The sequence below is a fragment of the Rhamphochromis longiceps genome, linkage group LG4 (genome assembly GCF_057381845.1).
Source record: "Rhamphochromis longiceps isolate RC_006_pf linkage group LG4, R_longiceps_female_GT1.1, whole genome shotgun sequence".
In the NCBI taxonomy this organism is placed as follows: domain Eukaryota; kingdom Metazoa; phylum Chordata; class Actinopteri; order Cichliformes; family Cichlidae; genus Rhamphochromis; species Rhamphochromis longiceps.
The window spans coordinates 28435766-28455436 of NC_140560.1; the positions used below are offsets into that span (position 1 = coordinate 28435766).

The 19671-nt window shown below is 40.7% G+C and overlaps 1 protein-coding gene across 1 annotated transcript; it reads right to left on the reverse strand.

Annotated features, from left to right (window-relative positions):
- Positions 1 to 3521: 3521 nt before the first annotated feature.
- On the reverse strand, positions 3522 to 15828 carry gpr146 (G protein-coupled receptor 146). The gene is made up of 2 exons (XM_085404353.1): positions 15494 to 15828; positions 3522 to 8105 (listed from the first exon to the last, which is right to left on the reverse strand). The coding sequence occupies exon 2, from the start codon at positions 8062 to 8064 to the stop codon at positions 7063 to 7065; it is 1002 nt and encodes a 333-aa protein (XP_085260479.1). The 5' UTR covers positions 8065 to 8105; positions 15494 to 15828; the 3' UTR covers positions 3522 to 7062.
- Between the last annotated feature and the right edge of the window lie 3843 nt (positions 15829 to 19671).

Genomic DNA, 19671 nt, shown 5'->3' on the forward strand with positions numbered 1-19671 from the left:
CAAACATTTCTTTTGGTCTCATTTTTTAAAAATTGAGCCATAAAATTCTGTCATAACTACAAAACATACTATTGTTATAACTCCTCTTTAAGAACTAGGCTAAATATGGAAGCAATACTATCAGTACAACCAGTGTTAATGGGAAGTTTTGGGGTTTAACTGCTTGTGGTTGGGGGAGTGAAAGTGGGAGGTCTGGAGGAGGGAGGGTACAGCACCCTCATCTGCCTCCACTTACCGGTCTGATGTGCTGCTGGCTCTATTCAGCATCTCCCACAGCCACAACCACAAACTCTGAATGGAACATCCTGCCTGAGTCCAGCTCCTCTGCACTGCTTCCAGGCCTATGTTTGATATTTAGCTGATGCTGGGATTTTTATTGTTAGTCTATTTTTTTTTTTTTTTTTTTTTTTCGTTTCTGGAGATGAGAAGCAAAAAGAACAGGTTTGGCAATGGAGGAAGGGTGGGTTGAAATCAAAGCATCTGCCCTGGTGCACATGTTTCCCCAGAGCTGAAGCGATGCGATGGGCTGAACATGAAGGTTCCTTCCTGAAGCTTTCTGGTCTGTTCTGAATTTATTATGGTGGGAGATTTCAAACGTGTCAAGGCCAGACCTTCCACCATGTGAAAGGAACCGTAGCCCTGTTATTCTGCCATTTATCAAGAACATGTTCACCATGTTCTTGATAAATTGCAATCTTTAGATTTGTTTTTTCTTTTGTACAACTGCTATCTTTTTGCTGTGCTCCTGCCTTTTCACTTCCTTTGCCCTATTTAATGTATTAATTCTTATTCTTTTACTATCATGTGGAGGGTTTTCCTTGCCTGCAGTCAGACACTTTCGCTCTCTTTTTCTTGTGGTTTGGTTGCTCTAGGAATTCAGGATTTGACGCCACTTCTTCCCCTTTTTCTGATCCCAGCGTGAGATACCTGCGTGAGAACTGTAACCTGTTTGGTCTTGCTCCTGCCTTTACATTATATAGCCCAGTTTTCATCCACATTAAGAAAAAAACAGCGGTGGGTTAAGGTTTGTGTGTGAAATGTGGATGAGTGCCAGATAAAACATTTCAAACGGCAAGCCAAATTCTCCATCTTCATAGGTGGTCTCTGATACTGTGTGTAAGACCGAAGCCGACCCTCATACTTCTGGTCTGGCTGAACCTTTAAAGGAGAAAAACAACATTAAGACTAATGTAGCACATTACGAAATCTGTGCTATGTCAGCATTACTCCATTTCCAGACACATGCTGGTACACTTAAGAGCTTTTCCTGGTGCACTTAGCAAAATAAGGACGAAAGTGTGAAACTTGTAACCTGACACACTTCACACTTCACGCTTTGCTTTTATTCCAAGCAGATAATCCATACCAGATAATGTGTATGTGTAACTTTACAGTATATGGCAAAAAAAGTCGTTTGACATTATTGGAAAAGATCTTCTATATGCTTTCCTTAATGCACCTGCAGGCCTGGGGGAGTTGGTATCAAGTGCAACATGTTGCTGCATAGTTCCTTGAGGGCTTTTAGTTGGTGTGCAGTTGTTTGGGTTGTACGCGGTTTGTATGTTTCTTTGGACATAATCATGTGGGCTTGTAAACATGTCCAATTACCCAATTGTAATCAGCAACACATATGAATAATAATCCCTGCGTGCATGACAAGTTTCCTGCTCTTTAAGAGTGACAAACAACTGACAAACTCAGTAACTGATGAGTGATGGTTTGTGCTTTTTGAGTTAAAAAGCTCCGAGAAAGTTCAATCCTCAGAGATGGAAACAGCAGCCATGACAACCATGTTTTTTCACTTCATTATCATATCATTTCCAGATGCAGTGCACATGATTCAAGACCCCCCCCTCTTCCCACTGGAGATCTTATGTTTGCCTCTATATTTTGGTCTCTCAGGTATTATTAATCCACACACTGTTGTGCAATACAGTGTAACTGCTTCCTAACTGTAATATGAACATCATAACCGATTACTTCAGCCTGTTCAGATTTAACTGAAAAGTTGGCTGTTTATAGTGTGATCCTGCTAACTCACACACTTCAAGCTCTTACTTGCAGACATTGGCGCAGCTCTAGTGTGTAGGGCATTGTTATTAGATGCCTACACAACATTGTTTTGTGACAGAGAATAGCAGCAGCCTCGGACTGTCAGACCCACAGAATGTTGGGAATGCTGCTATTTTCCCCAGCCTGTGTGTCCTGGTTAAAGGGTCCCTCCACAAAAGATGTGGTGTTAGCCATGTGGTAAGCAGGAAGGGAGCTGTGGCATTGTTCACAATCGCTTTCACTGCAGCTTAGAAATACAGGACAACCTACACAACTTTCACAGTCCCCTCCCAGATCTGATAAAGGTCTGTGGGATTAAGTTGCAGACATGCACTCAGTCTTCCTTAAAAAAGAAAACAAAAAACAATGCTTTTCACTCTATGCAGCCTTCATCATTAAAACGTGTAGTTTTTAAGCATTCTACTTTACACTCACCAGCCGCTTCATCTGGATACACATGTTCAACTGTTACTGCAAGTATTAACCAATAATCAGCCAATCATATGACAGCAACTCAGTGCATTAAGGTATGTGGAAGTGGTGAAAACAACCTGCTGAAGTCCACACTGAGCATCCAAATGGAGACGAATGATTTACTGGGATTTTCCAGTAAAAACATCTCTCGGGTTTATAGAAACTGATCTGGAAAAAAAAAACAAGCTATCCAGACAGGAAGGCAAAAAAAAAAAATGAATCTGAATGCACAACATGTTGTCCCACATAATGGGCTACAGGGGAAGACCATCCCAGGTGTCAGTCTGGTCAGCTATAAAAGTGCACTGAGGCTTTTACACAGGCTCACGAAAATAAGACGAGCCTCTATCTTTGCTGTAACATTAAGATGGTAGTTTAAAAATGTGACATAAACAACATGAAAACATCTCGTTGAATCTTTACTGTCAAGAATGAAGGCAGATTGTGGTGGTACAAGCAAAGTGTAATTAATAAAGTGGCCAGTGAGTATATAAATGCCTACATCAGAGCTGATTCACTCATCCCATCATCTAATCAGGGGTACTACTGAGATTAGTGTCACTAATGAACAGCTCACATATGCACCACCAGTCCACCAATAACCAACATCTCAAGATGACTTTAACTTAGCCAACATCCACGTAAGCTCAGATCTATGGATTCAAAACACAAACATGTACACTATTTAAAAATAATACAAACATCTGACAAACAGAAACATTGTTCACATGACCACACGAATGGTAAGATTTCACTGAGACAGGAAGGAGCGGTTATATCCATTTTAGTTTATTGTTTAATCAGTCTTTGACTCAGCTGACAGTAGAGTACTTATAGAATCTAAATATATCTCTCAGAAAATAATACTGTATTTTTTCAAAGAGCATGGTGTCCTCCTGCAAGATTTTTACATACAATATATACAAATCATTTTGTACTATACATATACATTTGTATACACAGTCACAAAAGCATAACATCTGAATGTGGATTCATCTGGATGTTTGAGGTTTGGTTGTTCAAATAACTAAAATGTATCTGTACTCGTTCAACATACAAGACCTCTTAGGGCTGTTTCTTTGCGCCGACGCGAGGTTTTGGCCACCTCTGAAATAATAAACCATTCTCAGACACGAGCAGCCATCTGAGTTAGGTGTGATTTGAGCTTTGATCACGCTTTAGTTTCTAGATGTGAACATCACGCTATCACTCCATGTAGTGACCGCTGATCATTAATTCTGCCAAGGGATTGGGGTTGGATAGTTAAAAAACATTTTAAAAAAAACAGACTAATGGATGAAATTGCAGCAGTGGTTAAAGAAAACTGATCAGGCAAAGTTAGGCAGCACATGCACACATCATCTTCAAGCAATTCAGAAAAACTCGATGGTATTTTGAAGCAAAACAGTGCAGTTATTTAGCTACTGGAATCTCTACATGATTGTCACTCTCTTAGTGTCGTTTGGTGCAGCTTCAGGACTTATGCTAAAAAAGATTAATTATGAGCACCCTCTGTTTGGATATCTTTTCATAACACTTACATGCAGTTGGTAGTGTATCACATGAACTGCATAAAATCAATTTAAGTATGTTTTTCGGAGGAATGAACTTATAATTACAAAACGTAGCAATTTCTATGCTACATTTAACAAAATAAAAGGACTTTTAGAAATTCAGTCCAGTGTTTGCTCTTCATTCCTAAATGCTCAGTTCACATTAGGACACTGAACTGAGAGCAAATAATGATTAACTGTGCCAAAAACCATCCATTCAAGGATTTTGTGGGGCAGCACATGATGCATTTTAGGTGAATACTATTTCCCAGTGACCGAATCCATATGCATGTAACGAGGGCAGCGCATGAAATGCTTGGAAAAATAGAGAGAGTGTGTATGTGACTTTGTTATAATCTTGACAGAAAAAAAGGGTCAAACCTGTTAGTACATCTGGCATTCCTTCACATTTTACAGCAAAAGAGCACTCGCCCAAATACTTCAAACATTTCAGCTCAGCTTTGGGTCATTAACAGAGTTAATGTGTGCTTGAAGGTGTAAATTAAAACTGAATACAAACATACGATTCATATCAGAGCGCGCCCGTCTCCATTTAACTTCGAGTGGACGCCCCACCTTGCTGGTGTATCATTTCACAGGCTGATTAACAAACTGGCCTTTTAATTCAATATGCAAACTAATGCAGTGAAGCAGCAGACCGAATGCTAGAACGTGTTTTTAGTTCTGATAGCTGGGATTCGTCGCCATCAGATTGTTATGTTCACTGTTTACCATGGGAGGCAAGGAAGCAAAGCAGCTTTGATAATAATGTGCATGTGAGCAGCATTAAAGTTCAAACTCTTCTGTATTGTACACACTGCTTCTAGGTGCTTATCAAGTGGGCTTTTCATATGTTTAAGAAGGTTTTTGATACTGTTAGTGTGCAAAAACTTCACAGCCAGTCATGAGTCTTGTGGCCTGTGCATGACAACCCCTCAGGGCTCTCTCTGTGACCCTGTGTGGGGGTTCACTGATCCACTGGGTGGATAATTCCTGCAGAAATAGATCAAAAGTTAACAGAACACTGGCTGTCAGCTCAGCTTAATGAGGGGATTTCAAACTGTTTGTGGTTATCAGGTAAGGTTATAATCAGCAGAGATCACACGAGGTATACTGGTTATGTCTGAACCCTGAATACAAGCTTTACGTGAGTGTTCCATTTAGTTCTGTGTGATTTCAAAGTGGTGTAGATGTGTGTGTGTGTCTGTATATATATAGTGGAGCTTGACAGACGTAAAAATAATCTCTTTGTATGTTTGAGTGGATCAAAACTTCAGAATACAATCTTTGAAATTAAAATGGGAACATATCTTAATATCAGTACTTAGTTCTAGCCACAGGGTAGTATTGGTGTCCAAGACAAACTTAATATTGTACTCCAGCTTCAACATGTGAAGATTATTTAATCTGATAATCAAAACAAATTCAAGCAGAAGGAAAACTGAGTTCAAATTAAAAAAAAAAGAAGTGGCCGAGGCTTATAGTTTGAGGGCGGTAAACAGTGATTTCCACTGGCACGCACACCGTTCATTAGTGGTGGTTGCTTATGGGTATACCAGCCACCACTGTTGCTTCAATGAGGGCATAAGTGGTGAGCCAATTAACAGCTTAAACAGGAAACATATTAGCCAATCCTGTTGGAGTAGAAGGGTTACAGTAGAAGAAGAACAGTAACTCCTTCTCACTCGTGATGCATACAGCTTTCAAGAGGAAGAAGCTTTTAAAACCTTTTCTTCCTGGGATGTGACTGTTGATTATAAACATTTAATTTTTACGTTAAAGTGAGTCATTCTCGTTTCCCCATTCATTTAGATAAGGGCTTTAAAATAACAACCCAGACATGAGTCAAAATAACAGTCAAGTCGCCAGACTTTCTTTTAGAGGGGCTTTGATGACGACCATCGTGACAGAAATGTTTCATTATAGGATAAAAACAGTCACTGTATTTTGTCTTGCAAAGGGATTTCCCTCTTAAGGGGCACAGACATAGGAAGAGCCTAGCAGTGACCATAACATGTCAATGAATTCAGCAACTTGTGGTGACGGTGGGGAAAAATAACCACTGGTGACACAAAGGGGGCGAATATTGAGGTAAATGTACCTCACCTTTAGGTGAGAGACTGAAGCAACAATCCGTGGAAGTAAAGGATACAGCTGTTGACATATGACTAAATACATTAGTGGATTACCTAGGCAACCGTCAGAGGTAAATCCCTTTATATGCGGACTGGGCTTTAGGGAACAAGTGCACCTAAACAATGTGCACAACGAAATACGCTCAACAGCTTAAGGGAGCCACTGAGTTCAGGCTTTTCCTTTAATTTGTCATCTATGCGTGTACAGCAGTATATATGACTGTAAAACATTTTAAAACTTATTTTTAACATCACCCAAAACTATCTTTATTTTATGTCATATTTATGGCTTTTATGAAAAGGTCTCTGAGTTTATCCTGCTTGATATTATTAAAATGATTATTGCAGGGGTGGAGAGGGTTCTGTTAAAAAACTAAGTAACTTGGCTGCATTTGATAATTAAACTTTTATAGCTTATTGGATCTGCTTGTGTGTTAGAGGTGAAATGTAGGCACAAAAACCACACCCACTCCCAAAGGAGGATGCGGAAAAACGGGATTTTTTTGTTGTGAAACTCTGTCCTCGGTAGTTATTGGATGATTGTTCCCAATTTACTACCCTTAAACTAGAAGCCTGAGTTTCTTGGTGGAGAAATGTATTAAAAATAAACAAACAAACAAAAAAAACCCAGCACTTAGTGGTTTTTGTTTGCATTGTCCCCTCATTGCAGACCTAGATAGAACAGATTAAAATCCGGGAAGGTGACAGGAAATTCCAGAGTTAGCTACGTCGCTCTCAAAACAGTCCGGGGTTGTGAGAGATCCCCGTCAGATACTGGCGCTATAGAGGGGAGATAAGTGCTGGCTAGGCCGAGAAGTGGAAAATGCAAGCAAGGGGGGCGGGGGATCTCACGTCACCACTTGCTGCACTGTTGAGCGTTCACGAGGGCAGGACTGGTCTCTGCAATGCAGCCTCCTGAGCAGCCGCTGGAGCTTGTTGGAGAAGTTTTTGTTCATCTGCCTGTACATAAGAGGCATTGCAAAGCTGCTGGAGAACGCCAACAGTTTAGATACGCATCTCAAGAAATAATAGATAGGTAAGTAACGTGCACTGCTAATGTATCCTGGTGCAACAACTACAGTATGTACTAAAAGAGTCATGTAGTACGGAGTCCACAGTACGAACTGCACACAGACTGAAGCTAGCAGCAACCTGTGTATGGAAGGGTCCAAGCGAGCAGAGTCCTGATCCAATGGTGTAGATTCCTTCCTGATGCGCAGAATGAGCACAAAAGCATAAAGCACAGCCAGGGCGGGCACCACGTAGCCGATGAACATCATGATCGAGTCCGCTGCCTCCTTGTTCTGCATTTTGGAGCATTCGACCATCTTGGTGGAGATGTGGTTGCACACATAGAAGAGCAGCGAGGAGAAGCTCGTGAGCACTGCGCCGCCCCAGATAAACCCGCACACATGTTTGGTGTTATACACACTCGACATGTACGTGCGAGGCAGCGCGCGCTCTATGTAGTAGTCCAGACTGAGCAGCGTGGTGGAATACATGATAACCAGAGATGAGATGTTGAAGAGGATGAGTAGGGTGATGTAAACCTCATTGTTATACTCCCACACATGCCAGCGGGTGAAGGTGGAGCTCAGCAGCTCCACGGGCGCCACCAGGTTGAGCACGAGACCCGCAATGGCCATGTTGACAAAATAGACATCAGGCATGGTCATGGACACCTTGTTTGAGAGGTTGACCACGACCAGCAGCATATTGTAGCACAGGCCCAGTGGGAAACACACCAGGAGGTAGATGAGGGAGAGGATTGACAGGATGAGGCCAAAGTCCCGGCAGAGCCGGAAGTCCACGCTGGTGTCCGTCTCATTGTAAACCATGCAGATCCACATCGCTGGGCTCTGACACGGATCAAGCACTCTCAACAGGTCGACTGTGGACAGAGTCAAGGAGAAAAGAATTAGTCATTAATGAGATATGTGTATGATAAAGGTAAAAATAACATAGAATTCCTGGTAGATTCATTAAACTCTTAAGCTTTGCTATAAGGATTAGTTTACCATTCTTCTCAAAAACCATAAAGTTCACAACATCCTAAAGTTTGTGTGGCTTTTGTTTTCTTTTTGTTTGTTTAACATATATGAATTTCCCTCATCACGTGCTTCCACTGTCAGAAGCTGGAGGTAATGCACCTACACGCCTTTTGCCAAGTGCCACTGTACAAACAGGACAAACGCGCAAAGTCTGAGGTTAATAACTGTTAAAGAGTAATGTTTGGAATTCCTTTGAATAATAAATCCAAACACGGTGCAGTGCAAATTAGAACAGATAAAGATAAAGCGTGCCATAAATGTACCACAACTATGCAGAGTCATCAGAGAGCGGTTTAGGACTGAATGCGAGCTTCGAATAACAATCGAACGGTTACCAGAGAAAGCTGAATAGCACGTTTGCTATTTGAACTCTCCATCATTTTCAGACAGAGCAAATCATTAAGTGGCTTCTTGCGCCCTTTGAATCAGGGCATTGAAATCCTGAAAAAAGACAACTCTAGTGACACACAGGGAACAGTGAAGGACCTCTGAAATGCTAATGATGGTGGCCACCAATGAGGGCATAAGTGGTGAGCCAATTAACAGCTTAAACAGGAAACATATTAGCCAATCCTGTTGGAGTAGAAGGGTTACAGTAGAAGAAGAACAGTAACTCCTTCTCACTCGTGATGCATACAGCTTTCAAGAGGAAGAAGCTTTTAAAACCTTTTCTTCCTGGGATGTGACTGTTGATTATAAACATTTAATTTTTACGTTAAAGTGAGTCATTCTTGTTTCCCCATTCATTTAGATAAGGGCTTTAAAATAACAACCCAGACATGAGTCAAAATAACAGTCAAGTCGCCAGACTTTCTTTTAGAGGGGCTTTGATGACGACCATCGTGACAGAAATGTTTCATTATAGGATAAAAACAGTCACTGTATTTTGTCTTGCAAAGGGATTTCCCTCTTAAGGGGCACAGACATAGGAAGAGCCTAGCAGTGACCATAACATGTCAATGAATTCAGCAACTTGTGGTGACGGTGGGGAAAAATAACCACTGGTGACACAAAGGGGGCGAATATTGAGGTAAATGTACCTCACCTTTAGGTGAGAGACTGAAGCAACAATCCGTGGAAGTAAAGGATACAGCTGTTGACATATGACTAAATACATTAGTGGATTACCTAGGCAACCGTCAGAGGTAAATCCCTTTATATGCGGACTGGGCTTTAGGGAACAAGTGCACCTAAACAATGTGCACAACGAAATACGCTCAACAGCTTAAGGGAGCCACTGAGTTCAGGCTTTTCCTTTAATTTGTCATCTATGCGTGTACAGCAGTATATATGACTGTAAAACATTTTAAAACTTATTTTTAACATCACCCAAAACTATCTTTATTTTATGTCATATTTATGGCTTTTATGAAAAGGTCTCTGAGTTTATCCTGCTTGATATTATTAAAATGATTAGTTTTTTAAGCAAGGCCGCGACACAAAAACACGTCCACCACGTCTCGCCTATTATGCCACGGGTAACACTGTTAATTTCACTTCACTGCATCTGACTGACTGAATACAAACGCCTCACAATATGTTTGATTTGCTAGCTCAGCCTCAAAAACCCACCATTGCTCCTCACTGGCCAGAGAAAATGAGGCCTTTGTTCTGGTGGAAGAATACAAAACTGCATTTGTTTGACACCTTGGCGTCTCTCCCTCGCTCTGCCTCGGCCTCCTCGTTCTCCCTCCTACAGTTGCATGCAAGAGCGCCGCTGACTGTGCAGAGCTGCCCTTATATTTTTCATTCACACGCAGCGTGATAAAGAAGAACATTTCACAGACAGCTTTGGTGCCCAGTCAAAAGCATTTATCTTCCGTTCAAAGTTACTGCCAAGCTGCCTGGGGGCTGGGCAGGCGGCGATGGGTAGATTTATAAAGAGTGAAATGTGAAGCAGGCTTTGGTGAAGGGTCAGCGAAGGACGTGGTGTAGGTTGGAGTTCAGGACAAGGTCAAAAAACAAAGGAAAGGGGGAGACAGCGTAGATGTCAGGAACATTTAGGAGTGAAGCTGATGGGGCTGGATGATTTAGATGTTTCCTTACATAATTAACTGGGGTCATTCTTCGGAAGATTATTATTATAAGCTAAAGTAAATAACTCAGGTCCCACAATATTTCCTTTCCTCAGAACTAAATTGAGAGAGATGTTTCCACATGCAAAACTGCTTTTGGGAAGGGACGATAACATTTTTACATGGAAACAGTACGCCCGCTAATCTGTGCAGAATTTTCTGGAAATTTTCTCCCCGAGAACACCCTGAAACAAAGTGTAGGAAGGCAGTTTTGTTTTCAGAGAATGAGTAACGATGCCAGTAAAGGAGAAACATTCTTCTGTGTGCTTACGTAACACCACTACAGAGAGGCTGTTTTAGCCTTAAGCCTCTCACACACACACAGATACACTCAGTCTCTCCTCTGTGCTGCTCCAATTGGCTGCAACGGGGCTGTAGTGGGGGCTGGAGCACAGAGACGGACAAGAAGTGGATCGGGAGGAGGGCAGTCTTCACCGAGTTGGGAGCACTGGTCAGCCCACTTGTAAACACTGCTCTCAAACACCGGCAGCTTGGTGACTCATTGACGAAAGCAGACCTTGAAAAAAAAGCACACTATAACCAGTGCTCCTCTTTTCATCGATTCGTGCTAAACCCCCCTCACCACCACCACCACCACAATGCTTCCATATACTAAGAAGTACAGTAAGCTTATTCACTCTTTACTTCCTCCCACAACCTTTCATCACTTACAGAGAAAATGACTTAAGGGGAAGTTCGTGATTATTAAAGAGGACTCACTGCAATGTGGCTGGCAGTCCTCATTAATTAGCACCTGCTGTATACGGACATTTCTAACTCCCTGTCATTAACACATTGGCTCACTCTACAGCTTCTGATAGCTGCAGGAGTTGTTAAAAAAAGAGGGCAACTGTTTTCTCTCGTATGTATGACTCGAACATTTGCACTTTGTGTAGGTTTCTAATTTATTTCTATCTAATTATCTTATTAAAAAAAGTCTATTATGCTTGAGAATGTGAATCCCAAGTTAAGAAAACAGGTTAAAAGTGTAATTCTGTAACACTGCTGGTGAGTTTTCTTTCCATTTCCCTTAAAACCATCTGTGGGATGCCAAAAACCCTCAGGAAAATCCCTGATACGCATCTCAGTTTATTCCCCTGACACTCTTCCCATCCAAAGGAGTGCTCATCGGGCCAAAAACAGATCTTAGTTTGCTTTTCAGGAACAAATTTAGTGACCTTCTGGACAGTACTCCCCCCATGAGGACAAAGTTGTGCTTTACTGTTGCGGGCACATAGATGGTGGGAATCACAAAGTCACTCAGGATGCAGTGATGCTCAACAACTCCAGAAGAAAAAGTCCCATTAATAATCTCCATAGGGAATCGGAGCCGTATTGTTGTAACCCTCCAAAGCAGAGTTAATAGGAGCTGTCTGCTGTTGTTGTGGAAATCCACTTACAGAATCTGTAATCTGTAATTTGACTAAAATATCGATATCTGACAGCGGCATATCAATAATTGCATTGCGAGAGGAAGCAATGCTGGCGTATTGATATTTTTCTCCACTTAAAGGTCGCATTTTCTCTCTGCTTCTATTCTTTTTGAACAGTAGGAAAAAGGCTGTACGTCATGCGAGAGGAAAAATAACGGGAGCGTTCATGCTTGCTGTCATCGCCTTCGTGAATGACAACAGTAACAGTAACAGCCTTTTTGCCATTGTGGTGCGATTGGCGTGACCATGTTGGAGACACGATTTCACGATCGTGTTGGTCTTAACCGCCATTTCTGTGATATATCAGTACACAAAGTCACAGATGATATACACAGAGAGACACTGCAACAGTTTGGAAAAAAATTAGACTTTCTGGAGAAAACTCCTTTGCTTCCTGTTTTGACTTTTTCCAGCATTGATGCTGAGGTTTGTTTGTTTTTTCTGAGCTCTGACACGACGACTGCACACCTCAAATGCCGGTGTCAAATAGTTGTGAGGCTGTGGAGACTTGTGGAGTGCACAAAAACCAATGCTCTGACCATAAACAAAGCTTTAGAGGGATCACACTGAAAATGCATAGTAAAACAACCATTGCCGATTTTCTCAGACAATATTATGCATTAAAAAATATGACCAAAAGACATGCATTGTCTTAATTACCAATCCAATCTTACAAACAACCAATGCAGTGCAGAGTATATCAGAGTTGCATTATTAATATTATTTTTGCAAAGATGAATCTTTAAATGACCTGCTATGTAAAATTGAAAAAGCCCACATTCTAATGAATGTTTTCGTATAATCCTTGTGGACTGCTCGCTGTTTACCAAAAGCATTCATTCACTCTAGGCAACAACCACTCATGTCGTGAAAGTCAGTGCACTTTAGCTCTGCGCGTTTTGCCAGCAGCCCACGATAATGAAATCACTAGTTTTCTACTCAGCTGAGGGAAAAACAAGCGGGGTGTAAGAAAACGTCCACCCCTGACTCGGAGGCAGAACAGCTTCATGCTGCATGATCCACGTCTGTTTTGATTCAGTGTAATGAGGGCCATTTCATTTTCTATCCCATTTTGGAGCCTGTCAAGGCTACAGCTGGAGGTGACGTTGTTGGGGTTGAGTGAAGGTCAGAGAGAGACACTACACCCAGCTGTTATTACGGCACGAGCGCTGTCAGAGCAGTTGTGGTCAGGGCTAAGCTCATGCAGTCATTGAAGTATGCATATTATCTTTTATTAATTTCCAAGGAGAATGGTAACTTGTCACTTTATTTTCCTTTCATACGGTTGTTGAATAAAGTCTTTCAAGGACCGTTCCTTAGAGAACATGCCCATCACGGTTCCCTTCTTTTATGCTACATTAATTATGAGCTGTGCTAACAGGAGATATAACTATTCATTCATTTACATCTACTGCTACAAGCATGCAAACCAGGAGAGAGCTCTATAGCCTAAACTGAAAACTCTTGAACGTGACTTTGACTGCAGTTGTACACTTGGTTAAACCTTGTCTGAACTTTTTGCACTACGCCATGTGAAAAGTGGTCAAGTTTATTATCCCCAGAGGGGGCAGCCCTGCTTCGGCATGCTTCGGCCCCACCAAACACGATCGTGTAACAGTGACGCCCACGTGCTTGACGTCTCAGCGTTCTGAAGCCAGATATCACCGCCTGATGGGAGCAGTGTGACATACTGGGCGCACACCCCTCGTATAGCCTTACTGGAATTTACAGGCCCTTCTCAGAAAGCTGCGAGTGATGTCACATGATTCTGTAGCCATGTCTACAGCAACACAGCAGCAGCAGAATGTACTACAGCCAGAAAATAAGATTACGCCACTCGTTTTTGCACGTTTTTGTGCAAGGGTGTTTCCGGGGCTTTTTCAAACGGCTGTCCACGGGACGGAAATCATAATATTTGATTAGAAATAAACAGTGTAGAAAATTGGCTTTGAATATATTGGACACTGAAGATTGTTTTTGCATGGACTATTTGTTTTCCAATATTTAGACTGTTAAAAATATATAAAGAAATATGCTTCAAGTATCTAAAATTAAAGCAAGCGTTATTCTTATCATCATATATAGGATATTATTGAATCATAACTACTGATTTATTAATGTGGACATTGGTTTATTGTTATGTATGTATTGTATAACTACAGCATTGATATAAAATGGTACATTAAGTACAATCTTTATATTCAAAATAACCCACACTCTGAGGGGTGGCCATCACCCCAGTAGACTCGCCTCAGATACTGTTGCTATGCAGCAACATCAGACGTGACAGGTGACACAATACAGCACATGCGTTTCTTTAATAACCCTCAAATCTACAAAGTAACTCATTGCATTCCAATTCAAGCCCTGGGGAAAGGTTCTATGCACAAATTGTACAAATTGTTATCAGTTTTTGTACAGCGGAGGCAAAATAGCTTGAGTCTGAAAGCTTTTAAACGGCACATTTTCCTGCAAACGATAGAGATCTGCTTCCTTGATTAATGAGCGCATCACTGATGCTTTAATGGATTATCTACTTCAAAAGGGGTGTCAAACATCATCTGATTATCTTTGAGGAAACAGTAGTTCCTCTTATTGAGTTCTAGTGTAACAGAGTCTGGGCAAACATAGGTCGGTCTGAGTCTCAGCAGACTTCCCGGCTTCTTTTCCGGCAACTTGCTGAACTGTCAGCGGCTTCAACAAAGTGAAGAGTTCAATGGTCAGCACAAAGCAGGCTTACTGTCATTAAGCCACAGCCACACACGCCCAGTTGCCCTCCGGTCACATGGATGAAGTTGATGACAACAAGTGCAAAGACCGAGTCTTAAGAAGCATTTCATTTGGGTGACAAGCACCACTGACTAGTGGCTAGAGCTACTTCGCAATGAAGTGGCACCCATTTCAAAATGAATGATAAAATATAGTAATTACCAGTAATAACCTTCCTGCATCTGCTAAAAGCAATGATGAAGTAAAAAAAGGACTGAAGTAGGTAAAGCAAAGACACACGATCTGTCAAAACAAACCGAAAGTTGGGTGTAAAACCTCATTAAAATTAAGATTAAGACTATTTTTTGTGTGTATCTTAATGGTTTAGCACTACAAGACTGTATATGTGTAGGCATGGATATAAGGGAGCGCATTCAGACCTAGGTAACAAAGCTGTGCTCATGTTGCAGCTTGTCATAACATACATATTCCTCACAGTTAACAGAGCCACTAGTTTTAGCTCCCAACAGAAGGTATCAACAACAGATTGGAAATGATTATTCATATAAAGAGCAGATTACCTGAGAGGCCTTTTGATCAAAATGATACAACTTTTTTTCTCCCCTGCACCTCAGAAAGCTGATCCCGTGAGAAACCTCCTCGTCAGGTGTTGTTTTCCAAATACAAGCCCGTCGCTAAAATTGTGGAACTTCTGAAGCTGAACAAAGCTAAGAAAACACCAGCTAATGGAGTTGGAGGGGGGGTTTATTTATTTTTCTTCACGCCGTGTCATTACACTTGACCAGGCAGATGAAAGCGAGGATAGCTGTCACGACTTTACCATTATTTATTACACCCCCTTCTTTGTTGGCACAACTGCGACTACTCACTCTCGCATCTAGTCATCCCCAGCGGTGCAAATTCACTTCTTCCCACTTTCAGGTGAAAGCCAGAGACCGATACCTTTCGTATTTGTCGAGATGAAACAATGGAAACGAGAAGAGAACTCACCACAAACGTATAGGCTTGGATCGGTGACAACCCTAGGGAGGCATTGGGTTTTGATGTAGCATTTCCACTGGCATTTCTCAGTCGTTTCATTTGGGTATGGAAAAAAAAGACTTGCGCTCGTGAAAAGTAAAACAGCGGGAAGGGAAAAATCACGTTTTAGTGGATTTCAGTTGTTTCGCTTCGCATCTATCAACTTTTCGGACGAGGCTGGATCTGAAAGGGGGCCGACCGTTACAGGCATTACTACTGCTGGAGTGCTGCTGAGCTCTACAGTGTGTACACACGTGACCCTCCCCCACTGTCTCCTCACTCCGCTCCCCGCTGCTGCTGCTGCCGCTCCATGGTCGCGAGGCCCGAGTGGCCGTTCTGTGCTCTGATTGGATGGAGGACAGGGAGGTGGGGCGCGAGGGACACCCCCACACACACACACACACACACGAACACACACACAAACTCGTGTTTTCATCACTTTAGAGGACATTACTTTGATTTATGTTTGTTTCCTGGAGTCCTGTCTTAACGTTCAACTTAATCCAAACCTTATCCAAACCTCAAGCTAAGCCTTCATACTAAAATCAGTTACGTGGACTTAATTTTGTATACCCCCCAAAAAGGAGTCCAATGAATCTCCAGGACATCATGGTGCAAAATATACATAGTAATTCATCAGAAGAATGGCATAATACACAGCCTGATTTGTTATGGACTTCTCTGTGAATGGCGAAATCTCAAAACATTCATCATGAATAAACAGAACATTTTTGTAGCAGTCTGTCCCCCAATTTTGTTTTGCTTAACTCCAACCAGGAACTTAACCCTTTTATGCAATGCTTAATTTTAACCATCCAATCAACCTAATCCTACCTAAACCTATTCCCAACATAACTAGTTGTCCCTAACTTACCTAACCTCTACCTTAATTTACTTACCTGTTCAAAACAACATGAAAAAAAATATACAGGTAACCTAAAGTTTTGTCACAGGACAGACAAAGTGCTTTTATGATGATGCACACACAAAATAGGCATGCATTCCTCCTCCTCTACATTCCACACAGTTTGTAACAGGATCACTGGGCGGCATTATTTTTAGATTAGTTTTTGGGGTGAAAGACAAAACAGCTACCAATGTTATGTTTTTCTGAGATGTAGTATCCTGTCTGAGCAAAGTATTTTTGAACTTTAAATGCATGGGTCTGTTACTTAAGCTGTATTTCACAGTTTGGTTTATTGTCTCATCACAATCTAAAACAATCCAGCTCATTGTTTTAAAAGATGCGTTTTTTTAAAGGTCAAAGGACCCCTAACCATAACCTAATTTAATGTTGGGTTCAGACAACCCAGTGATGGTAAGTCGATTGGTCTGGGATCAGTGTATAATCTGTCAAAGACATCAGGTTGTGAAAGAATAGGGCAAAAGCTGAGTTTGTATTGCTGAAACTCTGGGGTACAAAGAAAGTTTCCAAACCTCCTTTCCAACTTAATGTTGCAAGTTGCATGACTTGCTTTACTCTTAAACTCTTATTGTGATTCAAAAGCTTTGACATGCAACATTTTTAGGCGCTCTTGCTCAATTCATTTCAATCAGAACTGATCAGAAATTTGAATTTGGCTTTCAACCCATTACTGACCTTCATAACACCTGCAAAGTTCAAAGTAGCTTTGGTGTTTCTCCAGCTGATTAAACAGTAACTGTTGAGAGCAACACCAGAAACAATTGAAGTCTTGATAGAGGTGAAGACAGATGCCTGTATATACAATTTCTGCTGTGGCTTTGTATGATTCCTGAGAAAAATATTGTGTTTTAATGCATTTTGACACATTTTTATAAACTAAAGAGAAAATTAAATGAGAAAGTAATGATAACGTTCCGTTTCTGTTTTCTTTAATGAAGATGAAATGCAATGTTCCCGTCTCTCAGAAAGAAAGAAAACAAAGGTTACATTCATAACCCCAAACGTAGCGTACTGGTGGATTTCTACTTTGTTACACGCACGAGGAAGAAATTGCTTGAGGAAACATTACAATAAATGCAGTACAATAAAAATCGTTTGCATTGTCCTGCTGAATGGACTCTGAAAAAGCAGCGGGAGTTTGGTTAAGGAGCTTAAGCATTATAATGCAAATTGTTTACAGTTTAAAGCAGAAACCTGGATTATGAGACATGTCAGTAACATAAAAAGTAACACTATAGGATTATTGCAACTAATAGCTCATTTTGCCAAACATTACATTGTTACAAGATAATGGGCCAAGTTAGAAACTCATTTATTTAAAAGCAATGGTGTTTCAAGAAGAAATATGCAATTATTGGGATATCATCATTTTATAGCTGAACTGGAGCTCAGTGATCTTAAGTATTTAAATTACCCTACAACAAAAACCTTTTTGCCCATACAGGAGTCATACATAGAGTGTGAATTTACTGCTTACCTGAGGGAAGGAGGAATACAGTAACAAAGTAAAACACAGTATTCAAGGACATAAAACATATACTTCATTAATATCTAAGAGAAGTAGAAGTACAGTACCTGTGCTTTTTGTGCTTCGTCGTCTCAGTTAGTATTCCTGCCCTTTAAGAGTGCTGAACATTAGTCTCTTGTTCCACTTTCAAAGAAACAAAGTAGCTACATTGGCACAATTTCTGGTGGTTACTTACAGCCAGTCAAAGATACTGAGAACTGTGATGTTCAAGAACATTAAGTTTAATCAGATAAGTAGTCATAATACAGGAAACTGTATGCTACACTATTTCCTTTGTTATCATTGACTCTGTCAGCTAATAAGAACTGAAAACTCTGTGCTATACATGCAAAAGGCAGGGATACTGAGTATCGCATGAGTGTGTTAGTTTATTAGTCAGTGTTACAAAAGGCTTGGACCAAGCAGAAAAATGTCAACAATAGTACAACTATCTAGCAACATAAAGGCATCACGAAAAAGAGTCTAACCTTTACAAAACAGAAGCAGTTGTAGTTCCGTTTCACAACTAGATTGAAAGTGGCCACTCTGTAAATTAAGTATAACTTCAATCCCCAGAGTTCTTGTAAAGTGTTTATTTTCCTTGTTCCTGCTTGTCTCAGTCTTTTATCATTGCTTTTCAGCTAATTGAGGTGCTGCAGTAGAACAGCACACACTCGCTGCACTTCTTGTGAAAGCATTGCCCTGGAGACAGAGATGTTGTTCCAGTGATTACAGCGTTGACTGTGTTCCTTTGTCCGGTAAGACATTCAGAATTTGTCACATTGTCCTTGGAACACAAAGTGCTCATTCATGCAACCACCCCCTCTGCTTCTGAAAAAAACTGATCAAATTCATGAACGATTGGTTTTCTTTACAATCAGTGAATTTCAGTATTACGTTAATCTCACAGCCCGCTGTCTCGCAGATTGACAGTCTGTTTTATATCATGAAATTGCATTCAATTGTTTAAGGCCATTGAGGCGAACTTTAAGTAAGGAACAATTAAAAGCAGGGGCACGTTCAACCCCACAGGTATTCATTGAATCATATACTTAAATGATTGATCATTAAAAAGCAAAAAAAAACAAAAAACAAATCCCCCACATTTCCTTTAATGCACAGAGATCTAGAAAACAGATACCTGCTACTAGGAAACCAGTTTTATTTATTTAACTACCACATGTCCATGCTACAGTATTGTTTGGCCTATTTGTGTGTTTCTTGATCACACTGGAGGGGGAAAATGTGTGGTAGGTGTTATTTATGTGCTAATATTAGGTCGCTTTAACATGTTGCTAGATGGTTGCTAGGCAGTTATAATGAAAATGTTATCACCATAAATGAGAAGCAACCAGGTATTTTAAAACTAGAATGCTTTTATAAGATGTGATGGGTGCAAAAAGGTCAAAATAATTTTAGCCTGTTGCTAGAATGTTGGCAGGCAATGTGATTGCATCGTAATGCATCATCATATCAATTCAGTTTTTGTGGTTATAAATTTGATGTCACTGTTGCAAAATAAAAATGATCTGATACATCTGTAACATTTTACAAGTGTATAAATGTTTTTTAAAAATGGGTCATTTTAGCCAGGTAAGGTTTGGTTGCTATGGTGTTAAGAGGAGTTTGCAGATAAAGAAACAAACAGAATGAGATTTTATGTATTATACTTACCATTTTGTCATGTAAACTTGGGTCTGCACAGGCTATCCAGGT

Bases quoted from the DNA above. Each gene is read 5' to 3' on its own strand.
- gpr146 (XM_085404353.1), bottom strand. From the start codon at position 8,064: ATGTGGATCTGCATGGTTTACAATGAGACGGACACCAGCGTGGACTTC.